Source organism: Sphaeramia orbicularis, chromosome 22 (genome assembly GCF_902148855.1).
Source record: "Sphaeramia orbicularis chromosome 22, fSphaOr1.1, whole genome shotgun sequence".
NCBI lineage: Eukaryota > Metazoa > Chordata > Actinopteri > Kurtiformes > Apogonidae > Sphaeramia > Sphaeramia orbicularis.
Window position 1 is genome coordinate 33,568,472 of NC_043978.1, and position 14,233 is coordinate 33,582,704.

A 14,233-nucleotide genomic window follows, 5' to 3' on the forward strand; every position below is an offset into this window, starting at 1 on the left:
AATGACGAGGCTGGTGACACAGGAGGTCAACTTTTCACAAACATACCTACTTGGCCAGTTGCCACCACGTTGGGGAATTTAGGATGTTGATTGATTGTCAGGCACAGAATGTCATCACTGTGTTCTATGTAGAAACTTTGGCAGGCTGCAGGAAAACGCACACAAACCACACGCACATCACACACAGACAGAAAGTGAGATACATATATGCAATGTTTGCTTTTCAGGTAGTAACACTGTCAGCACTCGTCATCTTCTGGAGTGCGTTTCTGTCCTACTTACAGGTCGTCAAGTTGAGGACGATGCCAACTGAGGCTGTGTGGTAGATGATATCGGCCCCCTCGTTCAGGTAGTGCACGTTATTGCGGCAGTCATTGCCACGGTAACCAAACACCAGATCCAACACAAGGTCCTGTGGGAGAGTCAGAAAAAGAACGCCAGAAAAGTCAGAAAGGTCAACGCCATGACAGCTAAGATGTTGAGAGCCAGCTGCCGGCAGAAGTACGTCATCATTCGATTACAGCATCATCGAGTCCCTCGAGAGGCTGTCTGGACAGCACACGAGCACACAGCGGCTACTGAGCTGAAATAATCATATTAGATACCAGCATTTTGAATCATTTGCTTCTTTGATGGAGAAATGGCTCCCTCTGTTTACTATCATGCTTCTACTTTGGTCAGGTAGTCCTCCTACCTCAATGGGTCTCTTCTTTTTTCCAACATTGTTTGTCTGTAGCTTCTCTGGCTGTGGCAATGCTCTGCTGACAGGAGGCCTGAAACAGACAGCAGAGATAAGAGGACCGCCACAGAGCTGCTTATCATTCTGATGATGATAATGATGATGATGGTAAGAATAATGATGCTGCAGTGTGACACTAATTACATTGCACAATACAAATTATTCCATCAGTATCTGCACACACATACAGGCAAAAAATGGTTTTACTTAGAATTTGCATGTGTTGTTTTGATATCGGTTACATGTTCTCAGAGGGAATAATTAAAGATAAAGAGTGATTTGACTCTACTCAAATATGCAATATTGAACTCTTACAAGGTGCAAAAGCATAAATAAATATAAGGACATTAAATTTGAATGTTTTATATAGAATTTCTCTCTACTCAGTGTCCAAAATATCACACACACTAAACCTAAGGCTGGGCAATAGATAAATAATTTGATTAATCAAAGTTCTGCTGGCTGAAAATTGTAAAAAAAAAAAAAAAAAAAAGCCTCAATTGCAACACTGTACCCCCCCTTTCTTGCTGTTTGCATCTTGTAATATATTCATTGTGAATGTGTTTCTACAATCATATGTCTTAATTTTTGACATGTCTGTATAGCTTCTCATTTGCCCAGGCCATCGTTCTTCTAGGTAGTTCTTCTAGGTAGTTCTTCTAGGTAGTTCTTCTAGGTAGTTCTTCTAGGTAGTTCTTCTAGGTTCAACTGGACTGGATTCACTCTTTTGAAAATGTTTTGTTTCTCATCCAAGAGACTTCTTCAGTTCTAATAACTAGTAGGGGAAACTGGATTTATAAACCTGTGGGGGGAGTGGTCTGTGTAGGTGTTAATCCATACGTTAATGGATTTAAGTGTTAGGGTTGTAGAGGGGGGGGGGGTGGGGTGGGGTGGGAGGTCAGGGTCGTTGGTGGGTATCATTGAGTGAATTCCAGGGTCATTGACGAGGGGGTGAGTTGCTGTCCAAATCCTTCAGTGGGGGTTTGTTTACTTTCAGGTGAGTCCAGGTGTGGGGGATTGTTGGTTGAAAACTGTTTGGGAATGTTATTTCAAATGTTGTTGTAGGTTTTTGGTAAGTAGTGTCTCAGACCACCACCTCTGTTCAGGGAAGGATTTTCTACTTTCACAAAAATGGCTTCTTTGAATCCTCTCTCAAACCATTTGTCTACTCTGGCCAATATCCTGATATTGCCGTCCTCAAAGGAGTGTCCTTTTTCTTCCAAGTGAAGATGGACGGCAGAGTCTGTGCCTGAGGTGGAGGCTGTCCTGTGTAGAGCCATGCATTTATGACATTTTCTAGATTTGTCTTTAGTTTATTTAAAAAAACAAAATAGATTGAATTTTTTTGGCCACTTTGCCCAGCTTGTGATTATGTAATTGCACAGGCTGACATTATGAGTTCTGATTAATTGTGCAGCTCTAAAGGCTAGTGTTCTTATGACTTTTTGACAGTCAAAGAAGAGAAACAGAAGGGAAATAATGTCAAGTGTCTTAAAGAACATACCAAGAAACTGTAATATTTACTCAGATTCAGAAAACTTTATTTGTCCCCTGGGGGTAATTTAAGGCACATGTGAGCAGCATGACTAGAAAACAGGACAGTATTTAATCTGACTCTGTTGAGAATGAAGAATATAAAAGTGTCTTACCTGGACCCTCTTCATGGCAGCACAAACAAGGAAAAAGCCACAATTAGAAAATGCTTTCTTACAAGGTTCACTTCTGGCCGGTGGACGCACACATAACTCAACACCTCAGCCACTGAGGACATCAAATACAGTAGTCAGTGCCAGTGTGTAGCCATGACAACCAAAGTCCATTTCTATGACAACAGATGCCCTGAACATTGGATGACTTACATCACTGACAAATAACAAATCTGGGTCCATCAAATGCCAGTGAAACCTGAACAGATGGAGTAACTTCACAGTAAGACTAAAGATGAGGATAGAGAGTCTCCATTCACCAGTCAGGTCCAGGATGTCTCCATGTACCAGACTTAAAACCTTTTCAGGATATTTGATAAAAATTTAGGACTTAGTTTTGGTAAATCATCCTTCTTATTATTCAAGCATTGCAGGAAAATATAAAGATAAGTAGTATGTGGTAGTTTGAAGAGGAAGGTAGAAACACAGTAATAGGGTCCATTGTAGGTTTAGAGCTTTGTAAGAACAGAAATACTTGCCTCCAATTGATAAAAATAAATCAAATAATAGCTATATGAAATTAGATAATACGATTGTGGTGATACAGACTTCACAAATTCAAATACAAGACTTTTTAATGAAGGCCTACATTTGTCTAAAATTAAGACGATTTAAAAAATCTCCAGACATTCGATGTTTCATATTCTACCAATCAGCTTGAAAAAAACTCTTCATTCAAGGATATGATGAATGAATGAATGAATGAATGAATGATGATGTATGAGTGGCTTGACTCCACCCAAAACATTTTCCACCCTTTTGACTTTGACTCAAGTAACTTCAAATATACATCTTACTGCACTTAGTGAAGTATTTAAGTAGTAAATATATGGTAAATGATGAGGGTAATGTGTCTTTAACTTCTTTTGATTCATCAGCTTTTGAATACATTGTGTGCATCTTTTGTACAAATGCAACATACAATGACACAAGAACTTACCTGACCACCCCTTGTCTTCAAGCAGAATTAAAGAATGAAGCAGGATAATGACAGATGGACAGCCATGAAAGGAAATAAGAAGAGCAGAAAAGGATGAGTTACTTCAAAAAGGCAGAGACAGGGCTGGAAAAGAAGAGTTAAGTTGACTAAAGAGAGCAAGTTTGTTTTTGACTTTGAGTTGCAATAGCTGGATGTATTTTCATTTTGCTAAAAGTTACTTTGAGACAATTACTCAGTCCTCCCAAAAGCTTCAATACCTTTCATCCACAGACGGCTCCTTCAGCTGCAGGTGTGGTTTAACGCCTGTCATGGGTCGCATGTTGGTGGATAAGGCCTTGATGGTGTAGTTGATCTCATTTTCCCTCGTCACATCGCTGTCGTAGCCTGATGAATGGCATTAATAATCAAAAGAATCCCTTATACAACACCACGTGACAAATAAAAACCCACAGAGAGTCCTTACTTACCTCCATCATCCTCACTCTCGATGTCAGACTCCTCACTATCACACTGTCTGATTTCCCGGCGTCCCTCGGGTTCATGGGCCCAGATCATGAGGCACGTGTCACCCCCACCGACAGTCACCAACAGGCTGTCGTCATGGGTCCATCGCACATTGGTAACATGTGTGCTGTGGGCCACATAGCGTTTGAACTTTGCATACTTCCCCTGAGGGAGAAGGAATAACATTTATTTAACACCTGTGACATTTTCATAGAATTAGCATAACATTTACATAAATTTTGAACCAATGCCTTTAGTCATGAGAGGTTCAAACAAGATTAGTTTATCAAATTAACAGTCAGATGTACGCATCTGTCTTGCCTTGACAGGGTATCTGAAGAGTTTGACGTATCCTAGGTCATCTCCTGTTGCGAGCACCTTCCGGTCGTTGCTAAGGCAGGCGGAGGTCACCTCAGTGACCTCACTGATCACAGGCCAAACACCCTCAACAGACGTTCCCAGGACACATGTCCATGTACTCCAGTCAATCTTCTCCACCTGGGCCAAGAACATAAGAATATGACAAACATGGATATAATAGTTAACAAAAACTAAGACTAAAACTAAAATGAACAACCATTTAAACTAAAATGAAGTGAAATTGTTGGTAAAATTTAGCTTTGTGTTGGTTTCACATTTCATTTTGCTCCTGATTGCTGAGTTTGGTTGTGGAACAAGTCATGTTAATACATCATTGAGAATGTGATCATATTTGATGTCACTCATTTTTTCATCCTTCCTGTCTCCTATAAATCAAAGCTTTTCTCATAATACCTTAAAAAGACTAAACCTAACTAAAAACTAGAGTAAACCTAGCCAGTTCTACAAATAAAAATACTTACACACTCGTAAAACTGCATAAAACTAAACCAACATAAAAAAATAAGCCAAAAGAGTGAATAAAATAAAACTGAATGAAAATTTCACTGCTTATATAAACTCTGAAGAGAAAAGGATAAAGCTGAATGGATAAGATGGCAGAGGAGCTGAAGTAAACAGAAGAAAAGGACACCAGCGGCTCCTGTCTGAAAGCATCTACCATCCCTGACCCTTACTTTGTTCATGTCCCCTTCCACTGTGAACGTCACTAAGTGTCTGAATGTCACTTTGTTTAAAGAAACACTAAACACTATCCCACTTCCAATGCCTAAATTAGAACAATAGTGGTGAAAAGTGGGCCGTGTTAATGCTTCACTGCCCTTCCCCGAGTCTCCTCTGATCCCGGGGGATAAATGTGGGCCAAAAGCGCCAGAACCATGGCTGCTGTTGCTGCTGATTTGCCTTCTCCCGCTGCTTACCTCTGTCGCTGGGATCGTCTGCCTCTTGCCACGAGGAGCCTCGAAAAAAAACTGCTCCTTAGCACCTGTGTTGACTTGGAGTAGTTTTCCTGTGAATGACAGATCACAGCAAGCCACGGTACTTTAATATTATGGAGGATTTGTAAAGATTCACTGAGAACATCAGGAAACATGTTTACCTCTTTTATCCCAGTCCAGATGGGTGATGTAGTTGAGGCATCCTTTGCAAACTCCAACCCGTTTACTGCTCATCACATTGTAAATATCCACAAAAGTGTCTCCTGATGCTACTGCAAGATACTTTCCAGCTCCTGAGCAAACAATAAAGATGGGTATGAATCAGTATGTTAAGCAAAACTCAAAAGAATCTGAGAATATTTTATTTATTTTAAGAGACTTCTTTTTTCTTAGTACATCAAACCAATTCCCTCCACAGCTTTACACAAGATTACAAAGTGACTTCTCGTCTAAAGTGCACACCCACAGGGATTCAGGAGTATTGGGTTGAGAAATAGGATGCCTCACATTGTGGATTAAGGTTAAGTGTCCACGCAGAAGAGAGTTTAGTTTCTTGCTCTCACTTTGTCCACCCCCACTGTTTCCCATTCCTCCCTTGCTGTCTGTATGGCCTTATTACAGAAAGCCATTAATTTGGGTCAGGCCTGCGGCAATATCTCACCGACTCACAGTGGGCAGGGAAATGTACACCTGCTGAACTTCTGCACCGCACCCACTATGAACTCAGACGCTTTTTGTAAAGTTAAAAAACTAAAGAGGCAAACTGCTCACCTGGAGAGAATCTGATATCAGAGATAATGTCCTTGCGGTGATGGAAGGATACTAGGTCCTCCAGGGTGTCTGCGTTCACAATAAGGAAGCTGCCGTCATTCAGACCCACCGCCAAGGCTTTTCCGTCGGGGGAGAAGCAACAGCAACGGCCCCCTGTGGAGGACAAGATGTTAGTTAAAGCCGTGGGAGCAGTGTAACTTCACGTCAGACGAGTTTGAGCCATGACTCACCTTTCCTGAGCTTGCGTACAGCCAGCATGCAATGGCTAGGCGAGAGATCCCATATGCGAAGAGTTTTGTCATCGCTGACGGTGGCACAGAGTGGGAGATGAGGATGAGTGGCCAGACCCCACACTTCACCTTCCATGTGACCCTGCAGGTTCATGCACGCGCACAACTCATGTCAAAATGATATGTGACATCCATTTCAAGCTTCATGAAAATGTCTGAATTTATAACGGTAGAATGTACATAAGTGCAAATGTCAGAGCTTGTACTTTAGGTTTACATTAACTCCACTCCATATCAGAGGTAAATATTTTACTTTTCATTCTACTACGCAATTTAGTTCCTTTTCATTATATAATTTTCCTACCCCTTCCTACTAATCACATGTGACAACAAAAGTACAGAGCTCTCATTTTCAGGTTGAGAAAATTGTCCTTTTCTCAAGCTAAATAAACTTCAAAACCCGTCTTAGGCTAGCTGTAAAATGCACAAACTGAGCTTATGAAAAGTTTACTTTTTAGAGGTATGTTCTTCTCTAGAGGCAGTAAAAGGCAAATAGAGTTGTTCAAATGAGCTCAATTTCAGTTACAGTAATATGAATAATATGTATAATGACAGGGACCGTTAAACTGCACATGAACTACTCATGCTCAATTCTAGTGCATTTTTCAAATAATATCCTATATAAACTATTAATATAGGAGGAAATATATTTATATATCTTATATAAATAATCCTAAATAAACATCCTTTTATTTAACTAAGAGTTGAAATACAGGGTATATATACTGGCAGTGTTTTTTTTAATTGTTTTCACAGTGTAATATTAGTATTTTTACTTAAATAAAGAATCTGAATACTTCTTTCACCAACTTTTATTCATCCACATTTATAAAAGACAGTTTAACATTTAGCCTAATACCTAAACAACAGATTAGACAACCTTTTATTCAGGTCTCCTCAGCTAATCTGATCTGATCCATCACAATGAGCCTGTTTATTTTAAAGCATTCGCAAAGGGCAATCAATTGCATTCGCTCTGTCTGCCTAATATCAGGGGAGCCTGGGAGACGCTGCAGGACCACTTAACTAAATTAACATTCTCCCATTTAGCTGCAGCAATTCATCACCATTTATGGCCCTCCATTGTGTGATTCTCTACGGTTGTGTACGTAATAAAAAGTAGTAGTGTTACAATCACTTTGATAGGTTATAGTCTGTTAACCAGAGACTGCAAACATCCTCACCATTTATCAATGTACTTCGATTTCTTTCAGAAGTTAACACCAATTTTACACAAACTTTTAGCCTCATCTTTAGCAAATTGTATCTTTACATAGTTTTACTACATGTTCAACAAGTTAAATTTGACGTTTTTTATGACCAGCACAAAGACTCTGACCTACTTCATGCATGCGTTTGCTGGTGTCTTTTTATTGCTTAATATTTTCCATTTTTCTGTCCAAGCACTAAATGCAATCAATTTTTAAGACCTCAAGTCAAACTGAATTTAAGACTTTGTGTGGCCTAAAGTGGAGGTTATTGGACTTTTTAAGGACCTAAGTAAAATCCTTTTACTACCTTGGAAGAAACCTCATTTCATTCACTAACTCCTTCACTGGAGGTAGGGAAGTCTTCAGTGTTATGGGCTGAATATGATTACATTTGTGACAGGCTGTAGGGTTGTTATTTTAACATTTTTCTTACCTGGACAAGCAGTGTGATGGGTCCACTCTTGTCCACCTCCAGAATCTCACCGTTCTTAGTTCCCACCAGGATGTGGCCATGGCCCAGAGATATGGCACGTATGGAGGGGTTGTCCTCCAAGAGCAACCCTGCAGAGTGAGTGAATTACAACATGAAGTCACAGACCTTAACTTGAACCAGAGACATTGGAGGCCATTTTCATCACAGCTAAAAGCATTGAATGATTTAAATGGATTTGCATTGAATGGTTGGATTATATCTCTGAAACTACACTGGTATAAAAATGATGCAAGTCCAGTGGAGGACAATTGATGGCAGGTTGACCTTTTTACCTTTGGAGCCTGGAGCCAGGACTGCCCTTTTGATGGCATACGTCTTGAGGCATCTCTCAAATGTGTCATCCCACAAAGCAACTATACCATCCTTTCCTCCTGTCACAAATCCCTACAAGGAAAATATATTTGCACAATTATAGCGACAATGATTCTTCCCAAGATCAAGCCAGTCAGTGAAAGGACAAATTACATCGATTTATTTAGTATAGAGGATGGTATAAATAGATGTTCAGTGAAATAGCCCTAATATTAACACTTGCACAGAATCGTGATAGGACATTCTGTGATTTACATATTCTGTCCTCTACCTTTTCTAGCGCATGCATACTGAAAACAGGGCCATCGTGAGCCTTGACAGTCTTCATCAGAAACATGTCTCTCCAGATGCAAATGTCCCCGGTGCATGTTCCCGAAAACACCATCTCCTCTGACCACCCGTATACAGCACACATCATCGTCTCTGTCTTTCCCATGTTCCCCTTGCGCCCAATTAGACCACCACCTGAAAGAGAAGCAGGCAGTCAGCTCATACCAAGATGTGTCACAGCAAAGGCAGAATTCTGCTTGTTAGTGTCTATGGCAGTCAATAAAAAAATCTAGAGTGGGTGGGTGGGTGGGTGCGGCTTACCAGCTTTATGCCAGAACTTCATATGCTTCACACCAGCTGTGATGAGTTTGTCAGGCAGGTAGGGATTTATTTTGACAACAAAAATCTTGTCCTTGCTTCCCCTGAGAAAACAAAGCATGCATAGACAAACTTTTCTTTAGACAGGGATGTTGTTAAGGAATGGATTTTACCTTGAGTTTGTTTTTCAGCAGAGTGAGAATTGCTTATAGTGATCACAGTGAGAAACTTATACTGATCAAGAAGTATTCATATATAAATGGGTGTTTCCATGAAACTGGGTTAATTTTGGAACTTTGCCAGCTTTTTAGACCCAATAATAAAAGAGAAATTTAGACATATTTCCCAACAGGATGTACCTAATGATGACCTCAGATAATGCAAAAAAAAATGCATACTCTTGCTCTGAGCTATCCCAAAATTAATGAATTTTTAATAAAATATTGGGGCCAAAAATAGGACCAAAATTCGGACAGGAAAAGCTACCTATGCATTTGATCTGGAAAACATGGCTTGAAATGGTCTTATATACCGCTATAAATAAAGACATTGTTAAATTTGACGATCCTAGTGGTTTTTCTAATCCACACATGCAGGTTTTTCATGAATCGGCATTCTCATTCTAGGTTTCGTGTGTAACCCATCGTGTCCACTGGTGTTACATGCAGAACCTGACTATTTAAATAAATATAAATCGCAAGTGATTTTGCAACAATAGTCATTTTTGTGAAATACTCTCCCTTGCATAATTAGTTCGATTCCCAAAATGTGAGAGAGCTGTGAGAGAATAAAAAGATATTCAAAAAAAATAGTAGCGCGCAATCTTCATGTCCTTTTTACTGTGTTACATGTGTATTTTTGTATAAAAATACAAAAATAATAGAAAAATGTCCTTTATCTGAAAAATAGTTTCTCTTTTATTTCAGTGAATATTTATTTTTAAAATAGACCCAAAGTGCTTCCAAACTTGCTTCATAACATTAGTCTAGATTTGGTTTGAATTTTTAGCCCCTCTGTCCTATTTTTAGGGACCAGTTTCACAGAAGCACCCAAATGCAAGTACATAATAAAAAAGATACAGTCATGTAAAATTAATCTCATTATACTCATGTGCTTCTGAGTTTTATCATCAACTTTTTTAATGGCATAAAAACAATTGTCTCCCAATGGAAAAACATATTTTCCTACACTTGTGACAAAATAGAGACAACAATATGAAGCAGCTAAACTTGGTAACATTGTGCAGTCCACTCAAACAATGAGAAACAATCATGATGGTGATGGAAACAAAGAGTCCATGTGGTTGAAACTGTTCTTGTCAAGTGAGAAAGTCAAGAAATGAGAAGTAGCATCCAATACTCATTTAGAAAATACTGTTTACAAATGTCAGTTGCAAGACATAAAAAATCAACAGACTGTCTTATAAAACTTTTTAAAACCAAAAAACCTAAAAAGCTGCCAGACAAAAATCATCTGCTGGTTTCAAGTGTTTAATAACTTTTGAACCACTTATCTTATCAATGGATTGAGGTAATTGAGGTAAAATGCAGTTTCTCAGCTTTTCAGCAGTATCAGATATGATCCAGTTAGACGTTCAGAGGCTCTCTAATGACATGGAAACAGCAGCATGTTCTACAACACTGATTCATCGATAAAAATCATGTAGTTTAACTAATGGCAATGGTTGCTGATGCTTGTTTTTATGCACAGTAATTAGATATTTTGCTGAAAAATCATTTTTAAATCACATAAAGGAAAATATCTGATTTTCACTTAAAATGAAGAGGATAAAATAATAAATAGTGATAACTCACTTAGGAAAGGTTAGAAGTAGAAAAATATTAATTTGTAAGTCAGCAGAAAAATAGTTAATGGGTTAATATAGATAAAAAGAAAAAAATCAGCAAATACTAACACTTTGGAGCAGGCTTAATACATACTTCTGAGGTTGGACAGACTGGTCCTATTAATATTTATAATAATAATAATAATAATAATAATAATAATAATAATAATAATAATAATAATAATAATGATAATGATGGATTAGATTTCTATAGCACTTTTCAAGGCACTCAAAGCACTATACATTAGTGAACCATTATTCTTTCGCTCTCACATTCTCACTCTGGTGGTAGTAAAATACATTTGTTTTGCACAGTGGGCACACGTAAAGAAGAGTGAATTCATCTCACTGGGACACCCCTGTGCACAAATTAAATGTAAAGGGGGGGGGGGGGGGGGGGGCTGTTATAATAATAATCTACTAGTGACCATTGCGACCCAAATAGATGTGATCACTATAAGCTGCTGTAAACTAGTTCACCTTAGTGCAATCTCTCCTCTCCTTGCCAAGTTTCCCACCTCTCCATATTCCCACTACACACCTTATTTTCACCTCTGCCAGCTAAAGTCTCTGCAGTTACTCTCTGTCAGGGCCTATTTTCCTCAGCCCACCTCACCACACTGCCCACCGGGGTCTGCAAAGAAGATTAGTGCATTCTAACATCGTTCCTGAGCTGCAGTGTGACCCTACCACACAACCTGCCACCCGCTTTCACTGCTTCAACATTTCTCTTCTGCATAAACTAAATATGAAAATCAAATGGGACATGAAAAGGAAAGAGATAGATACTTCTATTTTCCAGGTTATATAATTTTACCTGCTGCAAAAATGACAAATTTGCATAGTGCCCCAGGAGTTATGCATGCAGCAATTCATAATGCAGATCTGGTAATGTAATCCACTTGCATCAAATATACAAGGCTCGTGTGTGTGCCCCATATCTGGTCTCATGTATCGTTTACATCCTATGTACACAGCGATCTTTTGCATCATTGTCTCTGGAGGTACAGGTAGTCAGTCCGTCACACGAGCTCAGAATTGTGTCGCCTCAGACTGTCCATGGATCAGATCAAACAGCGCTACGGTAAGTCTCTTTTATATTATATCACAGGGATTGGCTCTGGGTGGATGTAAATTAAATTCTCATTAATTATTGATCCACAGCTGGGGGCACAGTCGAACGTAACCGTTCAGACTTTGGCGAGTGTTGTAGAGAAGCAGTTTTGTGATCTAAATGGTAATTCCCCTTCTGTCTTATCCTTCATCAATCACACTGTCAGATCTGTGCAGCCAAGTGGCTTCAATTTAACCTTAATCTATTAATGTCCATATTTAAAGCAAAGGCACAAACGGTTTTTATAATTAACAAAAAGACTGTCAGTGCATGATCTATAGGGCTGGGTAATATGGTCAAAAAATATAATCTATATTATCTTCTGTGGGATGGATGATTCACAGTGTGGTTTTTTTTCTGTGTTAATGAAGTAAAGACAAAACATGACTTAAAACTGTTTTCTTTACTTAAATCATATGCTAACAAAACAAACCACCACCAGCAAATAGAACCGATGAAGTCTGTTGGATAAAAGATGAAACATTTTCAAGAACGAAACTAGTCCAGTTGACCTTCAAAAACTGCTAAGGATGAACAAAATGCAGAATTTGAAATGTGCCTTATGAAAAAAATAAAGTAACTCATCACTGGCAATGACTGAAGGAGCATTTTTACAAAGAATATACAACAAACATGTTGCTTTTTGTATATTTGCTCAGAAAGAAAAGTCTCCAGAGGACAAACTCATCTTTGTTTTGTGGTGTTGGAGTTTTGATGATTTTCACCAGGAAATGATAAATTAATTAAATTCATGTGATGTATTGCCCAACCCTGGCTTGAGCTCTTGCTTTTGTTTGTCTCCGGATATGGGAACGGCAGCTGCTATGTGCTGAAAGGCCGACCTGTGAGCATGTAAACATTGCAATATCACTGTACTAACCTCATGGCAGAGAGCTTCTCCCCTTTTCTCCAGTCCCACAGCACAATGGTGTGATTGTCATCCAGCCCCACCGAGGCCAGTCGTTTGCCATCCGCTGTGGAGGGAAAACCAAAACGGGTCCATTCAGTACAGTGCAGACAGTGCCAGCTCCGGCTTTGGTTCAGTGAGGTTTGGCCCTTGTTAAGAACATGAAAGCAGTCTGGTGGTTTTGATCTATGGCAGGTGATTCACTGACAGTGACATACATCACCAAGCTGCTCTGTCTGGAGCCAATTAAGAGAGGTGAGAAGAACAGTTCTGCCTTCATGTTATCAAAAGCTAAAAGACAGCAGAAATAAGTTTTTGGTGTTGCCTGTAAATGAGGTGTCTAGTGCATTTCCCAGTTTCTTTTATGTGTGAAAGAAGATTTTTATTCATCAGTGAAAGCATCGTGTCTGGAGGCATTTGTTAAACTTGAATGTGCTCTGTTGAACCTGTCAGGACTGGAGGAGTAAAGGCCAAATGGAAATACATCGCTTGGTTTTACCTGAAAAGTCCAAAGCACAAACTCCAAGCTGGTGGAAACCCCTTAACACTGACATAGGTTTTAATGTTTCCGTGTCCCATATGTGGATTGAGGAATCTCTGCCAACCTGTGAAGACAAAGAAAATGGTAAGTACATGGAATTCAGGCTAAATTAAACCCATTTACAACAAGCTTTCTAAAATGTGATGAGAAAAATATCCTGTCTCTCTATATAAGGACAAGTCATGTTCCTTTATAAAGCACATTGTATACAAGAAGGCAATTCAATCATCCATTTACCAAACACCAGGTTCTGGCCCACAGGTGTGAAACAGGAGATTATTTGGGCGGTGTTGCTGAATAAATTGCATTTCAAGCTTTCTACAAAAGACTTTCTACAAGCAGGATGTTACTGATAGTAGACTACTGAATTTTTTATAATGGTACAGGGACATTTTCCAGTACAAACTCTGTTACTTCAGCCTAAATGGATCTGTTTAGTCTCATTTATAGGTATTTAACATGTAAAGGTTTCTGTGATTGTGATCACAAAGAGAGCAGAGAGAGAGAGAAAGAGAGAGAGAAAGAGCAGTGAAAATGGTAATTTATACACAAACATATTTCTTCTTATGATTTATGCATAACCCATCATGATATTTTGTTATTGTTATTAAAAAAGCTTGGGAAATACTGCTTTACATAAATAAATAAATAAATAAATAAATAAATAACTCCCAGGGGAGACTACAAACAAAGGCTTTAATCAGAAAAAACAAAAATATTGAAAATATAATTAAAAGAATGGCCAAAGTATATAGAATAAAAATAAAACACAATAACATAGCAACAAGTTAAAGAATTATTCATGTGATAAAATAAAGCCATAATAAAGTAATAAGTATGGAGCGCAACTTTTAGAGATTAACAATATGCAAGGAAAACAGAAGTGTTTAACCTGGATTTAAACACTGATGCATATGAACACATGTAAGATCTACTAGTCTAAGCTCACCATTGA

The 14,233-nt window shown here is 38.7% G+C and overlaps 1 protein-coding gene across 2 annotated transcripts in view; it reads right to left on the reverse strand.

Annotated features, from left to right (window-relative positions):
* Nucleotides 1-14,233, reverse strand: part of eml5 (EMAP like 5) — a 44,223-nt gene that overhangs the window by 12,014 nt on the left and 17,976 nt on the right. For both annotated transcript variants that reach the window (XM_030126556.1, XM_030126555.1), the window contains 18 exons: nt 13,237-13,342; nt 12,711-12,804; nt 8,874-8,974; nt 8,554-8,747; nt 8,243-8,354; nt 7,911-8,038; nt 6,207-6,348; nt 5,977-6,129; nt 5,367-5,498; nt 5,188-5,276; nt 4,211-4,387; nt 3,853-4,054; nt 3,643-3,769; nt 3,386-3,400; nt 2,389-2,397; nt 695-773; nt 283-412; nt 47-145 (listed from right to left, as the gene is read on the reverse strand). In XM_030126556.1, coding sequence (XP_029982416.1) covers nt 47-145; nt 283-412; nt 695-773; nt 2,389-2,397; nt 3,386-3,400; nt 3,643-3,769; nt 3,853-4,054; nt 4,211-4,387; nt 5,188-5,276; nt 5,367-5,498; nt 5,977-6,129; nt 6,207-6,348; nt 7,911-8,038; nt 8,243-8,354; nt 8,554-8,747; nt 8,874-8,974; nt 12,711-12,804; nt 13,237-13,342 — 2,089 coding nt within the window. The remainder of the gene's footprint in view (nt 1-46; nt 146-282; nt 413-694; nt 774-2,388; nt 2,398-3,385; nt 3,401-3,642; nt 3,770-3,852; nt 4,055-4,210; nt 4,388-5,187; nt 5,277-5,366; nt 5,499-5,976; nt 6,130-6,206; nt 6,349-7,910; nt 8,039-8,242; nt 8,355-8,553; nt 8,748-8,873; nt 8,975-12,710; nt 12,805-13,236; nt 13,343-14,233) is intronic.